Consider the following 24698-nt stretch of genomic DNA (forward strand, 5'->3'; position numbering starts at 1 on the left):
GGCAAAGTCTGGGCTGGCTCTGCAAGTTGAAATTTTTGAGTATACAAGTTTGTATTTGGTTTTATCCTCAAACCCAGTTCTAATCTGGACACTGTGGCAAACTATTCTAGTGCCCCTGGGCACACCATTTAGGCTAATGCGGCTACTGAACCCCAGGGCTTCCAGCCTTTCTCCCTGTCCATTTCTACCCTGGAAGATACATCCTCCAGTCAAAGGTTCGGGTCACACTAGTTCACTTTGTCAGCAAGGACAGATGCTCCTCCCAAGGGGCTCCCGTGGCTTTGGATGGTTGCTGCCACCCTGGTCAGAAGTGTGGGTGTGTGGGGGTGACAGCCGCAGACAGGGTTCCCATCGATGGCTCTGCCCTTCCTTCCCCATTTCTGCCACTTCACAAAATAACAGGCCAAATAAGACAGGCTGGCGCTTCCGCCTAAACCACTCACCTACAATCCCCCCTACAATCACTAAGGCACATCACAATGGTGAGCCGTACATGTTTATTTCAATTTCAATTTTTACAGATGAAAAGAAGGCACTTTATTAGAGTCCATTGTTAGGCAGTTTGCAGCACTGATTTCTCAGGAAAAAGAGACGGCAACCATGAGATCGTAGCTCTGAATGAGCAGGCACAGAGCCTCTTCCCACACACCGAGCACCCGGGGGGGGGGGGCCCACCTGCGCAGTGGCCGCCGCTAAAGGTCGACAGTGCTGGCGATGACCATGTGCCCAGAAGGTAGGGGGTGGCTCGGAGCTGCCGGTGGCCAAGTACTGCATGAAGGCAAGATGCGGTGCTACGTGCAGCCCCCTCCCAGCCACCCCGTGTCATGCCAACGGCTTGAGGCCCCCGGCCAGTGTGGCCACCCAGGCACGTACGGTCCCTTCACAGGGAACGAACTCAGATGATTCTTCATGAAAATGACAAGGTCCCAAAGAAGGCTGCTCTAAGGCATCAGGGTGGAAAACTTGTTTTAGAAAACACACAGGAAGAGATTTTTTTAAAAGGCAAAGATTATTCTCTAGGGAGGAATCCGTGATCACCATTAAGTCATGTACACAGATATTTGATTGAAAGATTACAATCAAAACGCATTCAAGGCTGCATGAGGGCGCTGCTCGGGCAACAGTCCCCCCCATGGTCCACAGGGGAATGGGCTGGCCTGCCCTCGCTGCGTGGGTCCTTCCCACAGCCCAAGGCTGAATCACTTGTACTTGTAATACCCTTCTCCGGTCTTCTTGCCAAACTTCTTCTCAGCTACCAGCTTATTCATGGACTGGCTGGGCTGAAACAGGGGGTTCTTCGAATCCATTTCATGCCACCCTGTTGGGAGAAGGGACAAAGCGATAGGCATCCGTCTGATCGCATGGCCAAGGCCACGCCTGCGGGGCCGCTTCAGCCCCCACCCCCTCCAGCCTCCTCCTGAACAGCAGTGAGGTCCAAGGCGACCCACAAAGTCGTGGATTCACTGGTAGTGCTCCTAGAACACACGTGGAAGCCCGGGATTCTGACCACTGGTATTGTGCAACCTCCTGACACCCAAAGTCTCCCAGACCCTGCCTTGCTCCTCTCCTGGATGCACACCTAACCGGCCACTGTGAAACTCAAGGGCGGCCCCATGCCTTCCACTCTGGTGACAGGACCCTGCCTTTGCTGCTGCTACTTTTGAAGAGATTCAGGTTAAAATGGCTGTGCGTTTCACTGCAGTGCACGGGCCGCAAGTCAACTCTGTCAGATCTGCTCACCCAGGGACGCGGGTGCGCGGCGCACCAGGCCTGCAGGTGTGAGGAGTGCGACTTCCTGTGAATCTGTAACCAGTTCATTGCTTCAAAGTGAGGTTAAAAAAGGGTTACTGTCTCCTGTTGAAGGGTCAGCAGGCAGCCACCCTCTTCCTTCTCTTGCCATCTCCAATCACTAATGTGAAGTTTTTACCTGGCGTGGTTTGGATGTGGCTTGTCCCCTAAAGGTTTACAGCCGGGAGCCTGGTTCCCTGTGCGGCCTGCCGGGGCAGTGGGGCCTTTACGATGGGGGCAGGGCTGGTGGAGACTTGGTCGTGGAGACTTGGTCACGTGGACTGCGGTCAGAAGGGATCAGGACTGTCTGGCAAGTAGCTTGAGCCTCCTGCCACTGGATTAGTTCGGGGTGAGGGAGAGTGTTCTATAAGTAGACACCCCCTCTCCCATCTCTGCCACATGCAGCCGTCTTCTTGACCGCTTCTCCTCCACCTTGTGACTGCCAGGGGACCCTGCCACCAGACTTGGTGCCGCGTGGACTTCCCCAGCCAGAGGGGTCACCAGCCAGACAGGCCTCCTATGTGTACATGTGACCCAGCATCCGAGGCTCAGTTATGGCAACCCAGAGCGGGCTAAGGCACCTGGTACAGCAGGGCTGTGGGTGACCAACAGGGACCCCTGATGACACTAAGTCATGGCTGAAGGAGACAACTTCAACAGACACACAGATCGCAAAGTTCCAGTTCCTACCGTCTATGATGAACTTTGTAGTATCCAGCCCCACGTAGTCAAGCAGTTCAAACGGGCCCATGGGGTAACCGGCTCCCAGCTTCATGGCGATGTCAATGTCCTCCTTGGACGCGTCGCCTGAGCAGAAAAAAGCAATGCTGAGCCACCTTGCCCACGACTCTCCCTACCATGGCGGTGCCACAACAACCAGGATTGTGTAACTCGCATGTCCCAAAAACTTCTGCAGGCAAGACATCACAGGTTGGGTAAGACTGTCTCAGAACAGGGAATAACCTTCTCCTAGATTCAGAGTGCCCAGGCCTGCATGCAGAGTGAGAGGGCCTGCGGGCCTGGAAACAGTGGCTCGTCTCCCCAGCTCCAGAATCAGGAATTAAAACATTGTTCAATGCTAGAGCATATCTTCTATTTCTAGATGGGCAGTTTTAAAAAAGGAATTACTAAGTTTCCTGGTTTTATACATATTGTATATTTCTTTTTTTAAAAGGATTTATTCATTTTTATTAGAAAGTCAGATTTACAGAGAGAAGGAGAGACAAAGATCTTCCATTCACTGGTTCACTCCAAGAATGGCCGCAACAGTCAGGGATGAGCTGACCTGAAGTTAGGAGCCAGGAGCTTTTTCTGGGTCTCCCACATGGGTGCAGGGTCCCAAGGCATTGTGCCATCCTAGCCTGCCTTTCTAGCAGACAAACAGGGAGCTGGATGGGAAGTGGGAAGTGGAACAGCCAGGACATGAACCAGCACCCATATGGGATCCCAGTACATGAGGATTTTAGCCACTAGGCTATTGCACTGGGCCCCATACTGCATATTTCCTTGCCATCTTTCTTGGTGTTGTGAGTCCCCAGTGTGCTGGAGCCGCCGTCACAGGTGGTGCTCCACAGGCTGACTCGGGATGGCCTTGCATGACTGTCAGGGTCCTGAGGACACAGAGACAAGGGTCACTGGGATTCCCCTGACCATGCTGTCCTTGGGACACAGGTGGTCTTCACCAAAAGCTGCCTGTTCCTTTTCTCCCAAATCAGAAATGGAACAGCCTTCATTAGGTAGCCATCTAGAACCTTGGCTCGCTAAGGTGATTAAAGCTTAACCTGCTCATTTTGTTGTGGGCTACACTAGTAGCAGCAGGATGCTGAGGGACATCGGACACCTCAGAGACATCAGGACTTGTGCTGTGGGTCGTCAGAGCGCAAACACCATCACCTCTATCGGCCCCCCCAGGCGGGTTCGCTCATTTGATTTTTATTTGTATCTATCACATAGTAGTTTCCAGGGACCCAGGGTCTTTGGGAAATGCAAAATGAGCACTCTAGGAACTGCTGGCAGCTTGGGTAGCTTGGAAGAGCAGGGTTCTCCCATGAGAAGGCTGCCTCAGCCTGCTTCCAACTTGCCCAAAGCCACCAAATCGGTTTCCTCGAGCAAACTGGTAACTCTGGATTCATAGATTCAAAACTTATGGGGCTGACTTTGTAGCACAGATTAAACTGATGACCACGACACAGGCATTCCATGCAGGTGCCGGTTCAAGTCCTGGCTATTGCATTTCTGATCTAGCTCCCTGCTAAGGTACCTGGGAGGGCAACAGAAGACAGCCCAAGTATTTGGGATCCTGTATCCACGTGGGAAACCATAATGGAGTTCCAGGCTCCCGGTTTCAGCCTGGCCCAGTCCTGGCTATTACAACCACTTCAGGAGTGAACCAAAGGAAGGAACACCTCTCTCTAACTGCCTTTCAAATGCAATCTTTTAGGAAAAGATGAAGATATAGCACATCACAGAAATAAAACCTAAACTATTAAGTAAACTAAGCATAAGTCTTAGAATTCTGAGTACAGAGCAAAAGAGGCAAAAAAAAAAAAAAGATAAAATACAATGATGGTGCATTTTAAAGCAAAAATTCCAGAACTTTCCCTTTGCCAAGCACTTCCCTGAGAATCAGACACCTGCTCGCTGGGAAATGTGTGAACATCTGCTCCAGGAGTTCACGCACGTCTATTCCACTTGTCCCAGCGCAAAGTTCCTCACCCTAGAATGGGCCACAAGGAGCCGCCTCCATGGACTGCTGGAGCTGCAGGCTGGCTGAGAGCATTCCCAGCATTCTCACCGGCTCATTGGCTCCCCCTGCCGGCCATCCCTAGCACTAACAACAGAGGCTCCACGCAGCAAGCCCAGGAAGGAAAGGCCACTCCTATGGGAGTGGTGACAATGAGAAGGGACCAGGCACTGCCCACTTAAACGGGCACAAAAAAGTGTGTTCCATGCCAAAGAAGAGGGGAGGGTAGGTGGCACAAGGATGGGCCACAGCGTGTTAGGATGGCAGGGACTGCGCCTGTTGAGAGCACAGGAGTAAGGATGGTGGTGGCAGGTGCCAGCATGGAGCCCACTGCAAGGTGGGGAGGCTGGGGAAAGGTGGCACACAGTGGCCAGGATAGGATTACAACATCCGAGGACCTGCAAGCAGCGACAGCCCTCCTGAGAACTAACCCTGTGGCCCCCTGACACTGTCCTGCTTGGGTCAGGGAAGAGCAGACAGGAGACATTAGGCACGCCTGAGGACACACCACTCCTGGGAACGGTGCGTGTCCGTGTCCGCTCCCACGTGCTGCACAGCTCACTCAGCATGCCCGCAAAAGCCTTTAGGGAAGGGCGGGGTGTGCCACTGCTCCCTCTGAGCTGTAATTAGGTGCGCTTGTTGATAGATAAACACAGAAGTGTTGGTTTGATCTTGGAGCAAAAGTGAGGCAATTGCTTCCATAAAGCAGAAAGAAAAAGTTTTAATATTTAAAGCAGATTTGGAAGGAAGCAAATGTGCTTTCATCTCTGCGCGGAAGAGCCGGTGTAAATGTTTTGTTTCAGAAAAGACACTGTCAGCACTGAGTGCTGGTGAATGAAGTAATTGGAAACAATTACACGGGCTTGTTTTCGGGTCCGATTAAGGCTCGTCTGCCTCTGGCACAGGCCCGTGAGTTCTGCCACAGATGGCGAGGGAAGCGGGCTGGGAGCACGCGAGCCAACTGCCCTCTCAATCAGGCCCTACGGCTGCTCATTCTATTTCTACAGAGAAATCAATGTGTCTGTTGTTCCAATACTCAGAGAGAAATCTTGCAGTGGCCTTAAATCACGTGCCTCATGGCACATTCAGACAAGATGGACCCAGGGCTCCCACTCCTGCCATACCACCCAAGGGTCCCTGATTTCCTGTCACCTGTCAGCATGAAGTTTAGAGCCTTAAGGAACATTAGGCATCGCCCACCCTGGGACACAGATGGCATGGCTATTTTGTGTGCAGCAGGTCCTTGGACCAAGAGCAAATGTCAGGGTGGCCAGGCTGGGGTGGGCCTGTGGTGGGGGCTGCTGAGCCACTTCTTGGAGGCCTCCCCACGAACCCGGATTTCACCCAGTCAGGGGACAGAGGCTGCATCCCCAGCCCTCCCCACAGAGCCCCCGGGCTTCCGTTGGCTCTGGGGCTGGGCCCAGCTGCTCGTGGCCCGTGGGGCACAGGTACCTCGTTCATATAGCCGGACTGCTTCCATGAGGTACGGCACCAGGAGACGGTTCACAATAAACCCAGGCGTGTCCTGTTAGAAGAGAAAAAGAAAGGCTGGCTGAATTTTTGTTAAACTACTGTCTCTGGTGAAGTTTCTAGATTGCCGTAGTCTCACCTTGGATTACACTGTCTGCATTTATCAAGGTAGCGTTATCATTTCCTCATCAAAACCCAAGCAGTGGGCAGTAGCAGGATCCCCCCCCCCGTGACGCAGGAGGGCACTGGGACACATGGCCGCGCAGCTTGTACGCTGGAACCCTCGCCTTGCTCCTGTGCTCTCCCCATCCACTTCCACGCGAACACAGGTTCCAAGTCCACGAGCACCATTCTTCCGTGTCCGGTGGGGTCAGCTGCGAGAGCGCGGGGCAGAGGCAGGCCAAGTCCCACGCTGCCTCCACACGGGGCCGTGCACTGAGATGCCCCTGTGAGCAGCGCCGGGTCTGTGCGGATGTCACAACGCAGCAGATGCGCACACGCTTGGACACGGCACCGCCTCCGACGTGCAGCCTGCTACCACGCTGAATGCCACAGGCTACGGGAACACAGTGGCACGGACCTGTGTGTGTCAATACGTCCAGACACAGGAAAGGTACCAGAGATGATGGGCACTGACCGTGGCCTGAGCCTGCAGGCCCTTCAGTGGCTCTGGCCTGCCTGTGAGTGAGTGGGGAGTGAGCATGAGGACCCGGGTCTTCTGTAGACTTTATAGCCCCTGAAGAATTCCACTACCCTACAGTTACAAAAAATATGATTCTTTCTTCATTAACAAGTTAACCCTAGCTTATGGTTGCTTTTTTTTATTTATAAACTTGAATTGTTTTGTCTCAGGCTCGTTAAAAACACTTGAATTAAAAGACAAACATGCTGAAAGCTGTACAAGATGAACACAGAGGCCAGCGGCACAGTCACTTATTGTCAGGGGTCAAGTACAGTACACCGTGAGCATCTGCACACACGTTAGCTATGGTATCACGGGGAGACCAAATTCTGGAACGACTGATGAACAGTTTGGCGAGCCCGGAGCACTCCTGTCCTGCAGTTGCTATGGCAGCTGTGACGGGAGGAGGAAGTGTCACCCCGCGTTGGCGGTGACACACTGAGAACCTGCGTGGCCTCTCGGCACAGCGCCGCCTCTGGCTGCCTTCCTGCACCTCACACGAATACTGCTTCCTCCCACAAAACAAGCACAAATCGGGGACAGAGCACAACCATAGCTCCATTACTAATGTGATTTTGTAAACAAACAAACAAACAAACAAACAAAAAAACCCCAGGTAACTCAAAACCACAGAACCAAACACAAATGGATGTCAGAAACTGCAAGTCCCAGGAGCACAGCACTCCTGGACCATTGGACCACGCCTGCTTTTGGTCACTCAGTGGCTCAGCATCACACGGTCTACTTGAGATCTCCTGAACAATGGGACTGAGCTCAAACTCCACAATGCTATGGCGTGGGCCCTAAGAACTGTACTGGTATCAGACGTCCTGGCTGAGAAGGCAGACGCCGGAGCAGCTGTGTGGCGGGCAGAGAAGCTCTGCTTAGACACAAGCATCCCAGACGGGAGGGCCTGGCTGGAGCGCTGCCCTGTGGCTGGTTCTGGCTTCCCACGAACGCACACCCCGGGAGGCAGCAGGCGCTGGCACACCACCCACACGGGAAGCTGGCATTGGGGTCGAGGTCCCCAGCTTCAGCCTGGCCCAGCCTTAGTCACCACAGGCACTCGAGGAGTGAATCAGAGAATGTGAACTTTCTTTCCCTCTTCCTACTCCTCAAGTCAAAGTCTTAAAAAGGAAGATGACGGGCCCCAGCGTGGTAGCCTAGTGGCTAACATCCTTGCCTTGCATGCACCGGGATCCTGTATGGGTGCTGGTTTGTGTCCTGGCTGCTCCACTTCCCTTCCAGTTCCCTGTTTGTGGCCTGGGAAAATAGTAGAGGACAGACCAAGGTCTTGGGACCTGCGTGGGAGACTTAGAAGCTCCTGGCTCCTGGCTTCAGATCAGCTCAGCTCCAGTCGTTGCGGCCACCTGGAGTGAATCAGTGGATGGAAGATCTTTCTCTCTGTCTCTCCTTCTCTCTAGAAATATGACTTTCTAACAAAAATAAATAAATCTTTATAAAGATGATTTATTTAGAAAAATTTTAAGGATATAACACTTTGTGACAATTACCCTTTAGAAAATTGCAAAATCTTGCAGAAGTATAGTCTCTAAACTTCTAGTTTCTAAGTTTATGGGTCTCATAAAAATTACTTATTGACTGATTGAAAGGCAGAAAGAGACAGACACAGAGCCCTACCATTTACCATTTCAGCCCCAGAGGCCCAGGAAAGCTAGGAGCCTGGACCTCACACCAGTTTTCCCGTGTGAGCGCCGGCAGGGCTCAACTGCTTTGGGGAAGCTGGAATTGAGCAGATCCATCAATCCAGTATGGACCGTGGGTACCCCACGTGCTGTGCCAACTGCCTGCCCTGCTCCCTGATGGGGTGGGGGCAGTTCCAGAACCAAGTGATACATGTTATTTCAGCAGCTGGGGTCAGGTGCCCTGGCACACGGGGTAGTTTAAGGGAAGTCAAGCATGCTTCTTATGAACACAAAATAACCACAGAACAACAGTCCACTGAGAAATGGCTGCGTGAGTGCCACCTGGGCCAGGCTGGATTCTCTGGTAACCGCCTGTGTAGCTCTCCACAGTAGGAAAGCCCGGCTCTCTCACTGGAGAGGTGTGTGTCTGCCAGGCTGTTCTGGACACAGGGGGTTCCTGATCGGCAGGGGTCCCAGGAGCAGATAAGCCTGATGGGGCAATAGCAGCTATTGAAGAAAACACGCCCACTCATGAACAGACAGTAGCCAGGGCCCGAAGGGCCTCCTGCTCCGCTCAGGCGGGCTTCCGCTGGCCCTCGGACCCTCCGCCCGTGTTCTTCCAGGGCACACTCCGGCCCCACGTCTCACATGCTTCTGTGACACAAATTCCACCTGGAAGAGAGCTACCCACACGCTACCTTGCAGGAAACAGGATGCTTTCCGATGGCTTTGGTGAAGTCCACCAGGGACTCAAATGTCTTCTGGCTGGTCATGGGGGTCTTGATGATCTGGAAATGCAAAGCAGGCAATCAGCCAATGTCCTCCCATGGCAGGGGCACATCACTACCAAGGGTGACACAGGCAGTGCAAGAGACCGTTCGCTTCAGCTCAGAAGTAGGGGACGACATGTGTAACAGATGGTCCGTTTAGGACAACAGGCTCCTACATGACGCACCAAAACAAAACTGAAATGTGAGAGAGAAGACAGACTCCGTGTGTGCGTGTGACTGTTCCACCAGTGTTATCTTTGAAGCCGACCTGGGTTCAGTTCCCAGCTGCGCCACTTCTGGGCTGTGTGAGCCTGGGCATCTTTCTTGAGCCAGAAGTGACACGGACTCACTTGAGTCAGCCGGAGGCACGAGTGAAGATGAGAGGAGGGGTGCAGCAACCAGCACAGCTGCCGGCAGGTGCACAGGGTTCAGTGAACGCTGTACCCATGGCTGCTGATCACTGCCAGCTGGGAACTGGAAGTCTAGGAGAGTGCGATGATGCCCTCCAAGCCCTCTGCAGGGAGCCCACCTCCTCCTGGCCCAGAGAGGAGCCCCCGGAAGACAGAGTGATCCCTGTGGGTCCCTGGTCCCTAACACTCCTGGAGGAGTGCGCCTCCCACTCCTCCACCTGTCTCGCAGGGGCCCTGCAGGCCCACTGCCCTCCTGGGATGAGAACCGACTCAGCTTGCGGACGGAGCCTGAATCCACAGCACACAGAGCTGCCAGGTGCTGGCAACAGACGCGGGGCCTGGCACGGTGTGCTCTCCATGCACGCTGAGGAACGAGAGCTGGTGAATGGCAAGACCCGGGCACCTGTGAACCACTTTAGCAGGCAGGGACCTCCACTGTGGGTGCCAAGGCCGGCCTAGATTCTGCACCACAGCTGGCATCCAGGAAGCGGGCATGGTGACAGCTGACACGCCCTGCCTGTGGGGAGAGCTCCCTACTCAGCAAACCGCTGGCTGGACAGGTGTGACGAGTAGAGGGCTGCTCTCCTGCTCCCTCTGCAGCCTTGCGGTGGGGGCGTGGGGACACCAAAGGGCATCAGAGTGCAGTGAGAACCAGGCGGCTTGGCACGGGACAGGCAGCGCAGGCTGAGCCGGCCCAGCTGGGCCATGGAGGGAGCACAAGAGGCAACAGCGCGGTGCTGCCCCACGGGCGTGGGAATAGTGTCACACAGGAGCCTGGGAGCGGCATGGGCTCACACACTCAGGCAACAAGCATCATGAGCTGCGCAGTACAAACCTCAGGGCCCAGGGAGAAGGCGGCATGAGGGGCGCTCTGCGGGGAGGTGACCCAGCCCAGTGCCCCTGTTTCAGAGAGGCGGAAGAGCATTCTAAGTGCACAGTTCCTGCATTGTGGCAACACTTGCTAAGCATTCTACACTTCTAGAACAGTGGGCATTGTGAAAAGAAACGAAGTTGAACATAATAGCACTGGACAATGACGAAGGGACAGGGCCAGGTGCCCCGCAGGGTGGACACTCCGGAGATTGCACCCTTGGCTCCGCCACTTCCTTGGCCCCTCCCAACCCCCTTCAGCTTCTTTAGAGAGGTCACAGGCAGCAGGGATGAACTATGACAAGCTAGGCATAGGGTATTAACAGACACTCGGATTCCTACCGCAGGATGGGCCAGTGGGTATCCCCTTGAGAGAGAGCCCCAAGAGAGTATGGTCATCATTACGACTGCTTTAGCCATGCAGATGCTGGCGGGAGGATGAGGGCCATGGGACAGGGACAGGGAGGCAAAGGGGCTGGAGGAGAAAGTAGAAGGAAACGGCTCCCAGCCATGCTCCCAGTCTCTGGGCTTGGCCTGGCTTCACCCGGCAGCATCCCCCACACTTGGCACAGCAGTCACCCCCGCAGCCTCAGACCAAATGCTGCTTTAATAGCGCCTGTGCCTCAGGCCCTGTAATTAGCCCACAGAAAGGGCAAGCTGCCACAGTTCGGGGGCAAACTGTCGACTCTGCCTCCGACTCCCTCCCGCACAAGGTCCCCAAGCAGGCCAGCCGAAGCAGCCTGAACAGCATTGCTGGGGGAGGCCGTTGCGGCCCTGCAGCCTCATGCGTGGGGGGCTCCAGGTGCCGGGCAGCTGCTCCTCACGACCCTGGACACAACACACAAGGAGCACCTTGTCGGGGCTGATGCTGAAGCACTGGGACACACCCCAGGAAGAGCGGGCATGGAACTATCCTGTGGGGCAGACTGCCCGCTGTGCGACATGGCGCCTGTGTGCTATGTGCGTCTCCCTCCCCACTAACTCCAGCACACAGAGGTCAACGATTTTCCACAGTGTGAGTAGTCCTGTGGCTACAGAGGGCAAAACCATGTGAAAAACAGACGACAGGACCTCCTGGACCATGGGGACCCCTTCCCTCTCTGACTCTAAGGACAAATCGTGGTGTGAGAAACACAGGCCCCCAGGAAGGCACCTGCAGCAGGCCTTGGGGGACAGAGCAGGGCAGGGCGGGGCAGGGCGGGGCGGGGCAGGGCGGGGCAGGGCGGGGGCAGGGCAGGGCAGGCACAGCGGGCTCACTGACCTCCACCAGCTTCATCATGGGCACCGGGTTGAAGAAGTGCAGGCCAGCAAAGCGGTCCTGCCTGGTGGTGGCATTGGCCATGCTCGTGATCTGCAAGGAGGAAGTGTTGCTGGCGAAGATGGTGTGTCTGCGGACAGAGGAGCAGAGGCGTCAACGGAGTCTCCTGCTGGGAACCGCACGGCCCCTGCCGCCCACTGCCGGGGAAAGGCGACTCTCACACCAGGCTGAGGTCAAAAGACCCCAGGTTTCTTGAAATTTTGCAATTCTAAGTGAAATTATCTCTTCCAAAGGAACACTTAATCTTCACCCATCCTTCCTTAATTTTTAGGGACAAAACCTCTCCCGTCTACTTGTGTTACTCATTTTCCTGGTACACAAGGGAGGAGAGGAGGCAACTAACTGGTTAAGCTACTTAGTCAACCTCCGTCAGGAATTCTGAGTGATAAAGACTGAAGAGCAGGCAGGAATGAGGGGCCACAGGTGCCTGAGCTCAGATTCAGCTGTAAATAAACACCTAAATCCCCACTGAGAAAAATCTGACGGTAATTTTCCTTTACATGAGAATGAAGAGGAAAACACAAGGAAACCAACATGGACCAAAAGAAATTTTTAAAAAGAGAGTTTCAATTTGCACAGGTAGACATGGGAGACTGGATGAGACAGATCTATATTTTGCTTACAAAATCTTCTATGTGGCCCTGGCAAGGTAGCCTAGTGGCTAAAGTCCTCCCCTTGCATGCACCGGGATCCAATATAGGCTCCAGTTTGTATCCCGGCTGCTCTACTTCCCATCCAGCTCCCTGCCTGTGGCCTGGGAAAGCAGTAGAAGACAGCCCAAAGCATTGGGATCCTGCCCCCATGTGGGAGACTGGAAGAGGCTCCTGGCTCCTGGGTTTGGATGGGCTCAGCTCTGGCTGTTGCAGCCACTGGGGAAGTGAATCAGTGGATGGAAGATCTTTCTGTCTCTCCTTCTCTCTGTGTATTTGCCTTTCCAATAAAAATAAAGCTTAAAAAAAACTTCTACATAAAACAGCACTTATCAATTCTAAAGAAAAAATCCACACTGACTTAAACCGAATTTAACTCTTCTTAAGACTCCATAACTTTTTTTTTCAAATTAGTATAAATAAATCTTAGAAAAGAAGGCTACAGTGCCGACAGGATAGTCAAGTGTCTTGCTAGCCCTATCATTAAGCCAGGCAAGACTTTTGGGATGGCCTCTGGCGCCACCTTGTGGATAAACGTGTGAATCTCCAACACAGCCGCAGCAAAGCCAAGCTGCCCCTTACTGAACAGTCTTGGGGTTCCTGCGCAGCCACAGGGCAGCACTACGGTCTAGGGGATATCCCGGCAGGTGGAAGGAGACAGCGGCAGCAGAAGCAACCAGTGACGGAGAGAGGAGTGAGGCCAGGCAGGTTGGGACAGAGATAAAGAATCCTTTCTCCAACAATGGCCAGGCCGATTCTCTTCCTCTCTCTTCTTTTTAAAAATTATATATTTTAAAGGTTTTAAACTAAGAGGCTAGTAAGTGGTTTGCTCTTTGTTATAACACTGTGTGCGGCTAACACGGTGCTCTCTCCCTGACCTGCACACAGAACCACCCGAGGGCTGGGGCAGATGGGGACCAACGCAGGCCCAACAGCACCTCCACACTTCCCTTAACGAGGGCTTATTCTGGGGTTAGTGCTGTGGCATGGCATGTTAAGCCACTGCAGGTCCCATATGGGCAAGGGTTCGAATTCCGGCTGCTTTACTTCCGATCCAACTCCCTGTTAATGGATCTGGAAATAGCAGCAGGCAGCCCAAATGCTTGGGCCCCTGCCACCCACACTGCCTTCTGCCTCATGGCGTCAGTGGTGCAGCCCCAGCTGCTATGGCCACCTGGGCAGTGACTCAGCAGATGGAAGGTTGTGCTATCTCTGTTCCTCTCTCTGTCCGCCTGCCTTTCAAATCAAGCAAGCAAGCAAGCAAGCAGGCTTTTATTTTTTTAACGGTTATTGGAAGATTAGCATTGTACTTAATGTGCCACCTTTCTGTAAGGCATTCTAAGGGGCACTCAGATGCAAAAAGGGGAAACTGAGGCCCATTTGGCCACACAGTGATGTGGGATCAGAGCCCAGTCCTCGTGTCTCCGGCGTCCCCAGGAAGAGATGTCTCTGACCCCTACCTGCTGGGTCAGGCTGCTTCGACTTTCTTCACACACAACAGGGCCTTACCTTCCAGGGAAAATATCCCCACATCTTCCTGGGAACCCCGCAAACACATGACTGTGTTAGACCATCTTTCATTTCTCTCTGAGACTTTGGTATGACACCTTCAGTCTCTTGCATGTACCAAAGGGAACGAGCAGCACAAACACACGGACATTAGCGGGCCTGGAGCCCAGGACACGAAGTGGGCAGGGGATGGAGGCCACTCGGTGGGAAGTGCGAAGCCAGCGTCAGCTCCCGCTTCCTGTGGGCCCCTTGCCACGCTGTTCATCTCTGCTCCATGCACTGATTCAAGGGAAATGTGAATTACATTTTCTTTTCCCAGAACCCAACTGCAAAACCTAACAGTAGGTATATGTCAGAACAGCCGCTTACAAAACAACTCCACACGTGCTCGGCGATGGCCGGGTTGAACACTGAGCACAGTGCAGGGCAGGCTGTCTGAAGGCCAGAGGCAAAGACCACCTGGACAGGTGTCGTGTGTGCTTTCAAGCATCACCTTTGTTTACCATAAAGCCAGGTGACAGTGCCAGGATGTCCTCCGGCAGCCTCTCCTCTTCTTCCTCCCTGCCTGCTCAGGATCTGTCACTTCCTGGAGGTTGGCAGGTCTGTTACTACCGCACCCGGATAAAGCTCAGGAGAAACGGAGAGCGACTCCCTTCAGTGACCACTGCTCTGCCTGCTGCCCCGGGAGCGAGGAGGGTCGGCAGCCACTCAGGGAACTGCCCGGGGAGCCCAGAGGCCTGTCCCTGGGAGATGTCTGTCCCTGGGTGACCCCTGTCCCTGGGAGACCCCTCGGGCTAACCACGGCTAACTCTGCCCTCACCAGTGACAAGGCTCGAGTGGCAGCTTCAGGAAGCCAATGGCGAGCAGGTGGCTGCAGCATAAAAGACATGGAACAGGCTCTCTGGACAGGGCTGAAGGGTAGTGGGAAGAGTCAGGCCTGGTGGGGGGACACAGAGGGAGGCCCAGGGCACGGAGAGGGAGGCCCAGGACACAGAGGGAGGCGCAGGGCACGGGGAGGGAGCCCCAGAGCCGGCTCGCTCCCCTCACGGCACGTACTCAGCGGCAAACTTGTCCAGCCTCTGGAAGAGCTCGTTCTTCACCTTCAGGTTCTCCACGATGGCCTCCACCACCAGGTCCGAGCTGTGCACCACGGACGCGGCATCCGTGGTGGTCGTGATGCTGTTCAGGGTCTTCTCCACAAAGCTGGCGCCAGCCTGAGACGGTGGGGGGGAGAGAGAGTGCTCAGCCAGCACTGAAGACCGCGCGCTCTGCCGAGGGCGCCGGCCGACACCAAGCCCTGCGCACTGTGCCGAGGGCCCAGGAAACCGACTCACCTGACATCCTGGACCGCACCTCCATCCTTTTTTTTTTTTAAGATTTATTTATTTTGATAGGAAAGGAAGATTTACAAAGAGAAGGATAAAGAGAAAGATCTTCTATCTACCGATTCTCTACCCCTCACTTCACAAGTGGCTGCAATGGCCAGAGATGAGCTGATCCGAAGCCAGGAGCCTCTTCCGGGTCTCTCACATGGGTGCAGGTTACCAAGGCTTTGGGCCACCCTCCACTGCTTTCCCAGGCCACAGGCACAGAACTGGATGGGAAGCGGAGCAGCTGGGAACATGAAATGGCACTCATATTGGGATCCCAGTGTTTGGAGGTAGAGGATTAGTGAGTCATAGCTAATTTTGGGGGTGCTGGGCCTATGCCCCCATTTCTGAGATCAAAATCCCTCTACCTTTACTCGTTGCAGCAGCTTCTCGATGTACTTCCAGACACCAGGGCCACTTGTGATCACCGCTACCTGGGCGACGACAACTCTCGTGGCACAGCCCCCAGGGGGCTCTGCTCCTGGCCGCACTCCGCCTGCTCTGAGGGCACGGGGAGCCTGAGGTCGGCCTTGCTGGGGGTGGTGGAGCTGGGGAGGCGGGCGGCAGGTGACGCTCACACACGTGGGACCCTGCCATCCACACGAGGCACAGCGACTGAAATCCGGGCTGGCCCAACCCTGGTTAAATGTGGGCGTGTGCAGAGTGAACCACAGGATGGAAGAATAAGCTTTCTCTCATTCTGCCTTTCAAGTAACATGAAAGTAAATTTTTTTTTTTATTACAAAGTCAGATATACAGAGAGGAGGAGAGACAGAGAGGAAGATCTTCCATCCAATGATTCACTCCCCAAGTGAGCCGCAACGGCCGGTGCTGTGCAGATCCAATGCCGGGAACCAGGAACCTCTTCCAGGTCTCCCACGTGGATGCAGGGTCCCAAAGCATTGGGCCGTCCTCGACTGCTTTCCCAGGCCACAAGCAGGGAGCTGGATGGGAAGTGCAGCTGACGGGATTAGAACCGGCGCCCATATGGGATCCCGGGGCGTTCAAGGTGAAGACTTTAGCTGCTAGGCCATGCTGCCGGGCCCGTAACTATTTTATTTTCAAAAAGAAATATGCAATGAGGAATTAAATTTTTCTATTGGCTGTGTTAGAAAGTAGTAAGGGTGAAATTAATTTTAATGAACCCAATATAACAGCTACTATCACGTCTCTATGCAATCAGTGTCAACACACTGAGACACCTGTGTTCGTTTTCCTCACTGAGCCTTTAGGATCGGTGTCTGTTTTGCATACCACAGCAGGTCCCTCTGGAGCAGTCACAGGCTTTGTGACTCTCTAACCACTGCCACGCACACATCAGCACAGGGACACCTACTTCAGCCGGGACACCCAGCCCTGGCACAGAGAGGCTCAGGAGGGGCTGCAGTGAGGCGTGGAGCACCCAAAGCCTGGGACCACCCTGTCGCTCTCAGGGTGTTGTGGGCTGTGGAGCTGATTTACATTGCTTTAGCTGAGCACTCAGGAATCAGGCCTAAGGCAGTAGCACCTGGCCTTTGCAGACTCATTGACGTCCTATTGTCCTGTTAATGGACTTGGGGGGAAGAGGAGATAATATGTAGCAAAGAGGCTTTGGAGCAGATGGCTCCCAGCACTTCTACCACCACCATGGTCTCCGTGTGCTTTTCACTTGGACATTCCCCGTGCCTACTATGCCAGCTCAGCGGAAGAATTCTAATCTGTCCAGGCATTTTCATTATTGTGAGACTGGCTTTTTACACAATGTGAACTTGGAGGTTAATGTCAATGATAATGTCTTACAAAAGGGCCTTCTATTATTCCTACTGTTTTGGGTGTCCCCATTGACCTAATGCTAATCAAGGGACCTGTGTTTAGGGTTTCGTCCTCTCCTTAACCTTTAGGTTCTCCTTTTCTTTGTGATACAAGATTAGGTTGTAGGATAAGGATTGTAGCAGGAATTCCTATTGTTTTTGGATAAAGCAGATGGCATGGTTGTCCTTAGAAACACCCACTTGACCATGACGTGGAAAGTCTGAGCCAGAGTTTAACTGATTCTGTATAAATAAAGCAGACGGCTTTATTGCCGTGTCCACTATCATCATGGAATCCTAGTGGTCCGTCTCTTTCTTTCTGCGCCTCGTCCACGCACCCTTCCCGAGTTCCGAAACCCAGGCTGGAGCTGGACTCCGGCATCAGGGTGTGGCCTGAGCCTCAGTCCAAAGGGCCAGACAGCCCAACAGGAACAGAGCGAGCCAGGAGGAAGTGCAGGCTACTTGCTCTTACAACCCCCACCTCCTCAGAAGGCCACCTCCATGGTGCCCACTACCACTCAGCATAGAAGAGGATGAGGCTGGTGTTGTAGCATGGTGGCCCCAGCTGCCAAGTGTAGCACCAGCACCCCATGTTGGTGCTGGCTGGGTACTGGCTGCTCCACTTCCCATCTGGCGCCCTTCTGGGCAGGCAGCAGAGGACGGTCCAAGTGCTTGGGCCCCTGAACCCATACTGGAGACCCAGAAGAGGCTCCTGCCTCCCAACTGTGACCTGGCCTAGCCCTGGCTACTGAGGCCAGCGGGGAGTGAACCAGTGGATGGAAGACCTCTCCACGTTTCTCTCTGTAATTCTGCCTTTGTATAGAGAAAATAAATCTTAAAACCAAACAACGACAACAAATGAAGCAGCAGGTGCAGGGGATCACCGTCTGTCTGGGAGGTTCACTGTTGGGTCCCACCCAGGAGAGGGTAAATAGTCTCTAGCTCCACACCTGGTTTTTGAAAGGATACCCGGAAACAGGAAACAGAAATCAGAATCACGTTTCCACTTCACACCTAAGGTGGCTACAATCAAAACACCAAACACAAGAGTAAAGCTCGAGTGGGAGCCGGGGAGCTCCGCACGCCGCTGGCAGGCAGGGAATGCCGCCATCACCATGGAAACAGTGTGCTGTTTCCCCCAAAGACTTAACTCGGGATGACCACACAACACAGAAACTCCACTTCCAGGTACACAGAAGTCACTCAGTGGCCAAGGAGAGCTGGTTCTGAGACCCCCAAGGAAACCAAAGCCTGCAGATTCCGGGGTCGCAGGCACCAGCTTTAGCAGCTCTGCCACAGGGCAGCCCCTCCCCACTCCTTTGGAAAGGCTGGTTGAAGACTGCCAGCTTTATGATTTTATGTACTTTATGATGACAAAAAATATAAAGGGTAAGCAGACAGAATCTCAAGCTCTGTCCAGGAAAGCCAGAAAGAGCTGCCCTACACTTTCTTCTCTATCAAAAACTGGAAGATCTTTCCCAAGCAATCGAAGATTCTAGCCAAATGACGTGTTTATTATAGTTTTATAAAAGAGCTGATAAGTAAAAAAATTACCAACCATTTACACTTCTCCCTACCATTTAAAAAAAAAAAAAGAAAAACAAAACAGATTTTCCCTAGGCCCACCTCTCAGTGTTTGTCCAGATTTGGCTCACCATTTGCCCAACTTTCTCAATGCTATGTCACTGCTTTCTAACCAGCTCCTCTTGAATGTTCAGTGTTTATGATGTGACATTACTCTAAAATCAGGGGGAAATGAAGTTCACACAAAGTCTAAAAGACAAAAACAAGGAAGGCCCGGTGCCCCTCATGGAGGTGTAGCCTTTAGACAGCACTGGCACGGACAACGAGAAACTACCTTGGGGTCCTCTGCAAACTTCTTCTTTGCCACCTTCTTAAGGCTCTCTTCAATGCTCTTTTTGGATTTTGCCAGGATCTCATCCGTCTGGTCTACCAACACGACCGTGTGGCCAGAGGCTGCGGCCACCTAAACAATAACAAAGAATAATTTCATTTTAAAACAAAGAAAATGTAAAAGCTACAGAACAAAGTACAGCTTCCCATCCCATCCAACACAGCAAATGAAAACAAAAATTAGCCAACCCTAATACACACACTTCTTGCTGGACAGTGTTCTAAACCCTGGATGTGGACCACAAGAGACCCTAGACAAGCCTACGAAACAGAGAACCGTCCACATACTCACACTGCAGGTGGCAATCCCCTCCTTCACGCAGCACCTCCTCCCGCGGGGACACAGGGAGAGATGCCCAGGGACCTATGTGTCTAAGGAAGGCTGCCCCAGGTTCACACAAGGCTAGTTTAGTTAGAAACAGCAACAAAGCACCTCCTGCCTCATCAGCTTGCCAGTAGCTACAGCAAATACCTCGGAACAGGGGCTGCAGTTAAACACAGGTCATGGCTTAGGCAAACATTTATGTTTAAGCGAATCGGTTCAAACCACAACAGGCCACAGGGGACCTGCCACAGATGTAAGCAGTGCCATGGGCCAGCTCAGCGGGCACGCCCCTCAGGGTCTGAGCTCTCTGTGCCACAGCAGTGTGATTGTGCAGGAGGGGCAGGCGAGTGCAACAAGCACACGGAGGGAGAACAAGACGACAGTTAAAAAGTCCCAATTCATTGCTCTGATGTGAGATATTTAAAGCCAGGCAAGCTAAACTGAAAGCAGAAAACCAGAGGAAAAGAAACAGAATCAAAAGAGCAAAAACCCAAATGTGAGAGGTTCAAATCCTAAAGCAAGATGTTCATGGAATAGTTTCAAAGTGGCAAAACAGGTTCTAAAAGCAAGTTCACTACCACTACACCTAGGGCTTCTCCCCCAGGGCCAGTGCTGGTCTGAGCCTGTGAATTTGTGAGTGGCTCAGTATCACCCACACCTGAAAGCTGGACCAGGGCCAATGGACAGGAAACACTGCCAGACAGGGGTCTGACATCCAGGATGGGGGTTTGACATCCAGGACAGGGGTCTGACATCCAGGACGGGGGTCTGACATCCAGGACAGGGGTCTGACATCCAGGACGGGGGTCTGACATCCAGGACGGTGTCTGACAGCCAGGATGGGGTCTGACAGCCAGGATGGGGTCTGACAGCCAGGACAGGGGTCTGACATCCAGGTCAGGGGTCTGACATCCAGGACGGTGTCTGACAGCCAGGATGGGGTCTGACAGCCAGGATGAGGTCTAACATGAAGGACAGGGGGTTGACATCCAGGACAGGGGTCTGACATCCAGGACATGGGTCTGACATCCAGGACGGGGGGTTGACATCCAGGACAGGGGTCTGACATCCAGGATGGGGGTTTGACATCCAGGACAGGGGTCTGACAGCCAGGACGGGGGTTTGACATCCAGGACGGGGGAGGGAGGCAGGTTGGGGGGGGCCGTCTGACAGCCAGGAATGGACCACAGGGCATGAGCCATGTTGACAAAAGGACACAGACGAACAGAAGACCTGCTTGTCAACAGAAACAGTCCATGGTCAAAGTCAGACAACATCCCCCAGGCAAACATCCACCCCTGTGGCCCCAGGGCTCTCCCTGAGGGACCAAAGCCCAAGGGCCAGGAGGTCAGTAATTCCAAGCATCAGGCTTGCATCCAAGCTTCCACTGTGGCAATCCAAGATAAAAAGGCAAGTGGCAGACTCAGAAACCTCTCTCCTGGGGAGGCCTGCTTGCAGAGCTGGCCTGTGAAGGCGTCCACAATCTACATTCCAAGTGCATTCCCACCACTGCCTGATAATGTGTGTTCTTCTGTGTCCAAATGGAACACCTGCTGTACTTTGGAAAGTTGGAACATATGCTAGGCAGAGGATGGCCACATGACTAGATTTAAGAAAAACAAACAAAGCCTGGACACTGAGTCTCCACTGCAATCCCCGATGGACATTCCATGTATGCGGTCACAGCATGCTGGGAGATGAAGCTCATCTTGGTGACTGCATGCGAGACCTTCGGGAAGCCCACCGTACAGTCTCCCAGGGTTCTGTCCCCCTACATGCCTTTGCCTGGGCTCTTGCTGTGACCAGCTACAGTGAGCGGCACGCTGCTACGTGGTCCCCTTCCCGTGAGTCACATGCCTGTGAAGCCAGAGCCTAGGGATGTTTGGTGGAGACCGCTCCCCCCCCCCCCAGCACAGAACTTAGAAGGTAAAGCTCAAATTCTAGTGAGAGCTGTGAAGAAGCGGTCAGTCTATGGGGACCCTGGGGAGCGTGAGCCCACAGCCAGGAGGATGAGGGCAGACGGGCACCTGTGAGGCTGGGGCAAATGCAGCTGCAAGGCAGAATCAAACCTAGAGATTGAACACAGTGAACACACTGAAGTCAAACACAAGAGACCTCAGTACTGACTTCCCACCCCACGTCCTCCTGCACCATTGCCACAACTTCCTGCACAGAGAAGATTTGGGACCATCCTTCCCACTGGTACCTAAAGCAGCACATACATGCAGGAACGGGCCCTCCAAAGAGCTCCTATATCAAGAGGCAATCAAGGATCCCACCTGGATGCAGGAACTCAATTGCCTGAGCCATCACCACTGCATCCCAGGTGCACATTCGCAGGAAGATTGGAATGTAAAGTGGAGTTAGGACTCGAACCCATACAGTCCGATGTGGGATGCAGGCATCCCCACTGCTAAGCCAAATACCACCTTCCTGGATTTCTTGGAAAAAATACATTCAACTTCAGCTTTTCTTTCCTTAGCTAATTCACACAGCTGCAAGGAACTATGGGTTATAGTGGAAATATTATAGTGCATTAGATATTCGATATGCATAAACAGAACAGAAATTGCTGCTTAAATCAAAAGTTAGGTCTAAAGAGGAAAACACACACAAAGAAGAGGGCACATTTGAATTTTCTTTGATCTATTTCCTATTTTATGGTAAATTTCGGAGGTCACGATTTATTGTAGAGCCAAGAGATGGCATGTTTTGAGCACCTATTGTGTACCGAGCTCCCATTTTGCCTTTTCCTAAAGTAAACTTGTCAGCCGTGATGACTGCCCTCACCCACACTGCCACCTGCAGGTCACCATCTGCTCCGATCACTGACTTGCCAGCAAATCTGTCCAATGTCTCCCTGTTGCTTGCTGCATGAGCCTGAAGGTGCTGTCCACAAGCCTCCCCACCGGATGCTGCGGGGAAAGGCCAGGGCCCAGGTAGCAATCTCAGCATCAGGGTCTTGCTTTCCCAACCCTACGTAGGACTTGCTTCTTAGTTCCTTTCCAGAAGGTCAGACCCTGCACTTATTCCCCAGTTACATGCAGACCCCTTCCTTAAAATGGCCCTCTCCCAGCCTGCCCACTGGCCACATTGGCGTCTGTCTTACCCTGGCTTGAGCCTTTGGCTGCCACTCTTGGCTGATGTCCACCTCTCTTGAAATAGCATTGTTCCATGTTCTGTCCCGCAGTCCAATGCTGGGAGCAAATCCTGAACTTCTCAGAAAAATCCTTAGAAAGCCCTCAAGGTGTGCTGCCTCTGATAACGTGGCCCATGTGGACTGTGTTCTATATGACATACAGCAGGCCTGTTGTGCCTTGTTTAATCTTATTTGTGCAGTTCTCCCAGGTCATTTACTGGTTTGTTATTTACATTTCTGCAGTTTGTTATCTTAAAAAAAAAAAAAAAAAAACAAGGCGGAAGGGGCAGGCACCTGGTATAGTAGTTAAAATGCCACTTGGGTTGCTTGCATCCCATACTGGTGTGCCTGAGATTAAGTCCCAGAACTGTTACAGATCCCAGTTTCTTGCTGGTGTGCTGTACTCTTAGAGATAGCGCGACCTTTCATAGAGAGAGCCAGACGGAGTTCCAGGCTCCAGGCTTCATCCTGGCCCAGCCCTGGATGATGGAATAACTGAGAGATAAATCAGCAGGTGGAAGGTCTCTCTCTCTCTCTCTTCCTTTCAAACAAAATTTAAAGCATTTTTTCATGAAGTAGTTATTGAACTCTCAAACACACATATCAACAACTGTATTTATTATGTGAAAAAGGAATTCATCATACAATCACCAGCCACTATGCCCAGATCCAAAGGCAGGAGCTAGACAATACCATGTCCATCACCCAAATACCGCTGGAGACTCCTGGACTTTCAGTTCTGTAGCATTCAAAGTTCTACCCATTACCGCGTGCCTGCAATGGCTCCATTCTCCCATCACTTTTCTTTCTTCAACCTCTGGGAAAATATTCTTGGAAAATGCACTATAACGTCAATTGATATGCAGAATATCACCAACAGAAATGCATATTTTGGTACAGATGCAATGTTTCATTAGCTTTAAAATTGAACATTCATATACCCAACTATGTTTCTTTTAAGATCATCAGGGAAGGGGAAACACACAGCTTTAATTTCATATAGAACTTTCAGGTTCCCAAAATACACCTGAAGACCCTAGTTTCAAAAACAGCAGTCCCTAAACCTTTGTGGCAACCCGAAGATCAAATGTTGACAGCGAATGTGTGAACGTCATGTTACAGTATCAAACATTTCAACAGAATACGGTGTTAACTTTCGGTTCAACTTTTTCATCGTCACCTCACACCCGCACAGAGTTCAGGGGCATATGACTTTTTCAGCAACAGCCCCTGCACTGGGCCTCCGGGTTCATCTCTCCTAGCCCTTAACAAATGTTACAACTTCTGAAAGTACAACTCCAGTTGTCTATGGGTTGACACTCCCTACTCCGCCAGACACCCAGGTCCTGGGTGTGAAATAAGTCGCTCCTGAGGCTGTTCTACACACCTTCTTAACCTTCTTCTTTTGAACCTTAACTCTCTGTCCCCTCTAACTTCTTTCTTCGCTCCATTCTTCTAAGAATCACCTGTTACTGCAGCTGAAGTAGAGCGCAGCCATGAGTTCAGTAACTCTCCCTGAATGAAACTCAACAGACCCTCACATGATCAAGGCTGCCTTTGCTGCTTTCAGTGACATGCGGGTTTGAAGCCGAGAACAGAGTAAGAAGTCCGATGTTCTAATTTTACTACAGTCCACAGAACGGATGGGGAAATCATTTTTCTGCAAGAATGGCCATTTGGATATTTATAACATGATGGGAGGGCCATACAGAATTGTCAACTTAAAAATTAGCTGGCTATCAACTTACTGAATTTTCAGTCACGCTTGTAGTTGCCTTTGCAAGACAGACACATAGACTGCACAGGCCTTCTATGGCCTCGGCTGGACGTTCCCTATTCCTGATCTACACAGTGCAGAAGCCTTAGGACATTTTTGGAGGGGGAGAGGTTAGAAAAGCAGCAATCATTATAGAATTATTTTCCTCAAATGATCAATGGTCCCAAGCACAAAAAAAACTTCTCAGAGGTAAGAGCTTTTGAGCTTGTCTTAGTTCCTCCTGTGTTGCTGTAAGAGAGTACCTGAGTCTAGGTAATTTATATAAAGAATAGAGATCTTTTTTATTACAGTTCTGGAGGCTGGGAAGCTCAAGTTCAAGGGACCTATACCTGGCAAGAGCCTTCTTGCTGCCTCATCCCAAGATGGAAGGAGGAAAGGCCAGAGTGGGAGGCAGCAGCCGCCTCCATAATCACCTACCTATTCCTCTGATGACACAGTGACAGGTAATCGCTCTTAAGGCAGCCACTCCACACAGCTGCAGTGAGGATGAAGGACACATTCCAACCCAGGCTGATTCCCTGCCTCGG

General features: G+C 52.4%; 1 protein-coding gene across 1 annotated transcript in view; it reads right to left on the bottom strand.

The window, feature by feature from the left end:
* Positions 1-482: 482 nt before the first annotated feature.
* The window catches only part of HADH (hydroxyacyl-CoA dehydrogenase), a 36690-nt gene continuing 12474 nt past the window's right edge, over positions 483-24698 (bottom strand). Inside the window, exons 2-8 of the mRNA XM_058666965.1 lie at positions 18875-19003; positions 14913-15070; positions 11641-11767; positions 9028-9117; positions 5984-6056; positions 2479-2595; positions 483-1318 (exon numbers count right to left, since the gene is read on the bottom strand). Coding sequence (XP_058522948.1) covers positions 1200-1318; positions 2479-2595; positions 5984-6056; positions 9028-9117; positions 11641-11767; positions 14913-15070; positions 18875-19003 — 813 coding nt within the window. The 3' untranslated portion in view covers positions 483-1199. The remainder of the gene's footprint in view (positions 1319-2478; positions 2596-5983; positions 6057-9027; positions 9118-11640; positions 11768-14912; positions 15071-18874; positions 19004-24698) is intronic.

The sequence above is a fragment of the Ochotona princeps genome, chromosome 7, assembly GCF_030435755.1.
Source record: "Ochotona princeps isolate mOchPri1 chromosome 7, mOchPri1.hap1, whole genome shotgun sequence".
NCBI classification, from domain to species: Eukaryota; Metazoa; Chordata; class Mammalia; order Lagomorpha; family Ochotonidae; genus Ochotona; species Ochotona princeps.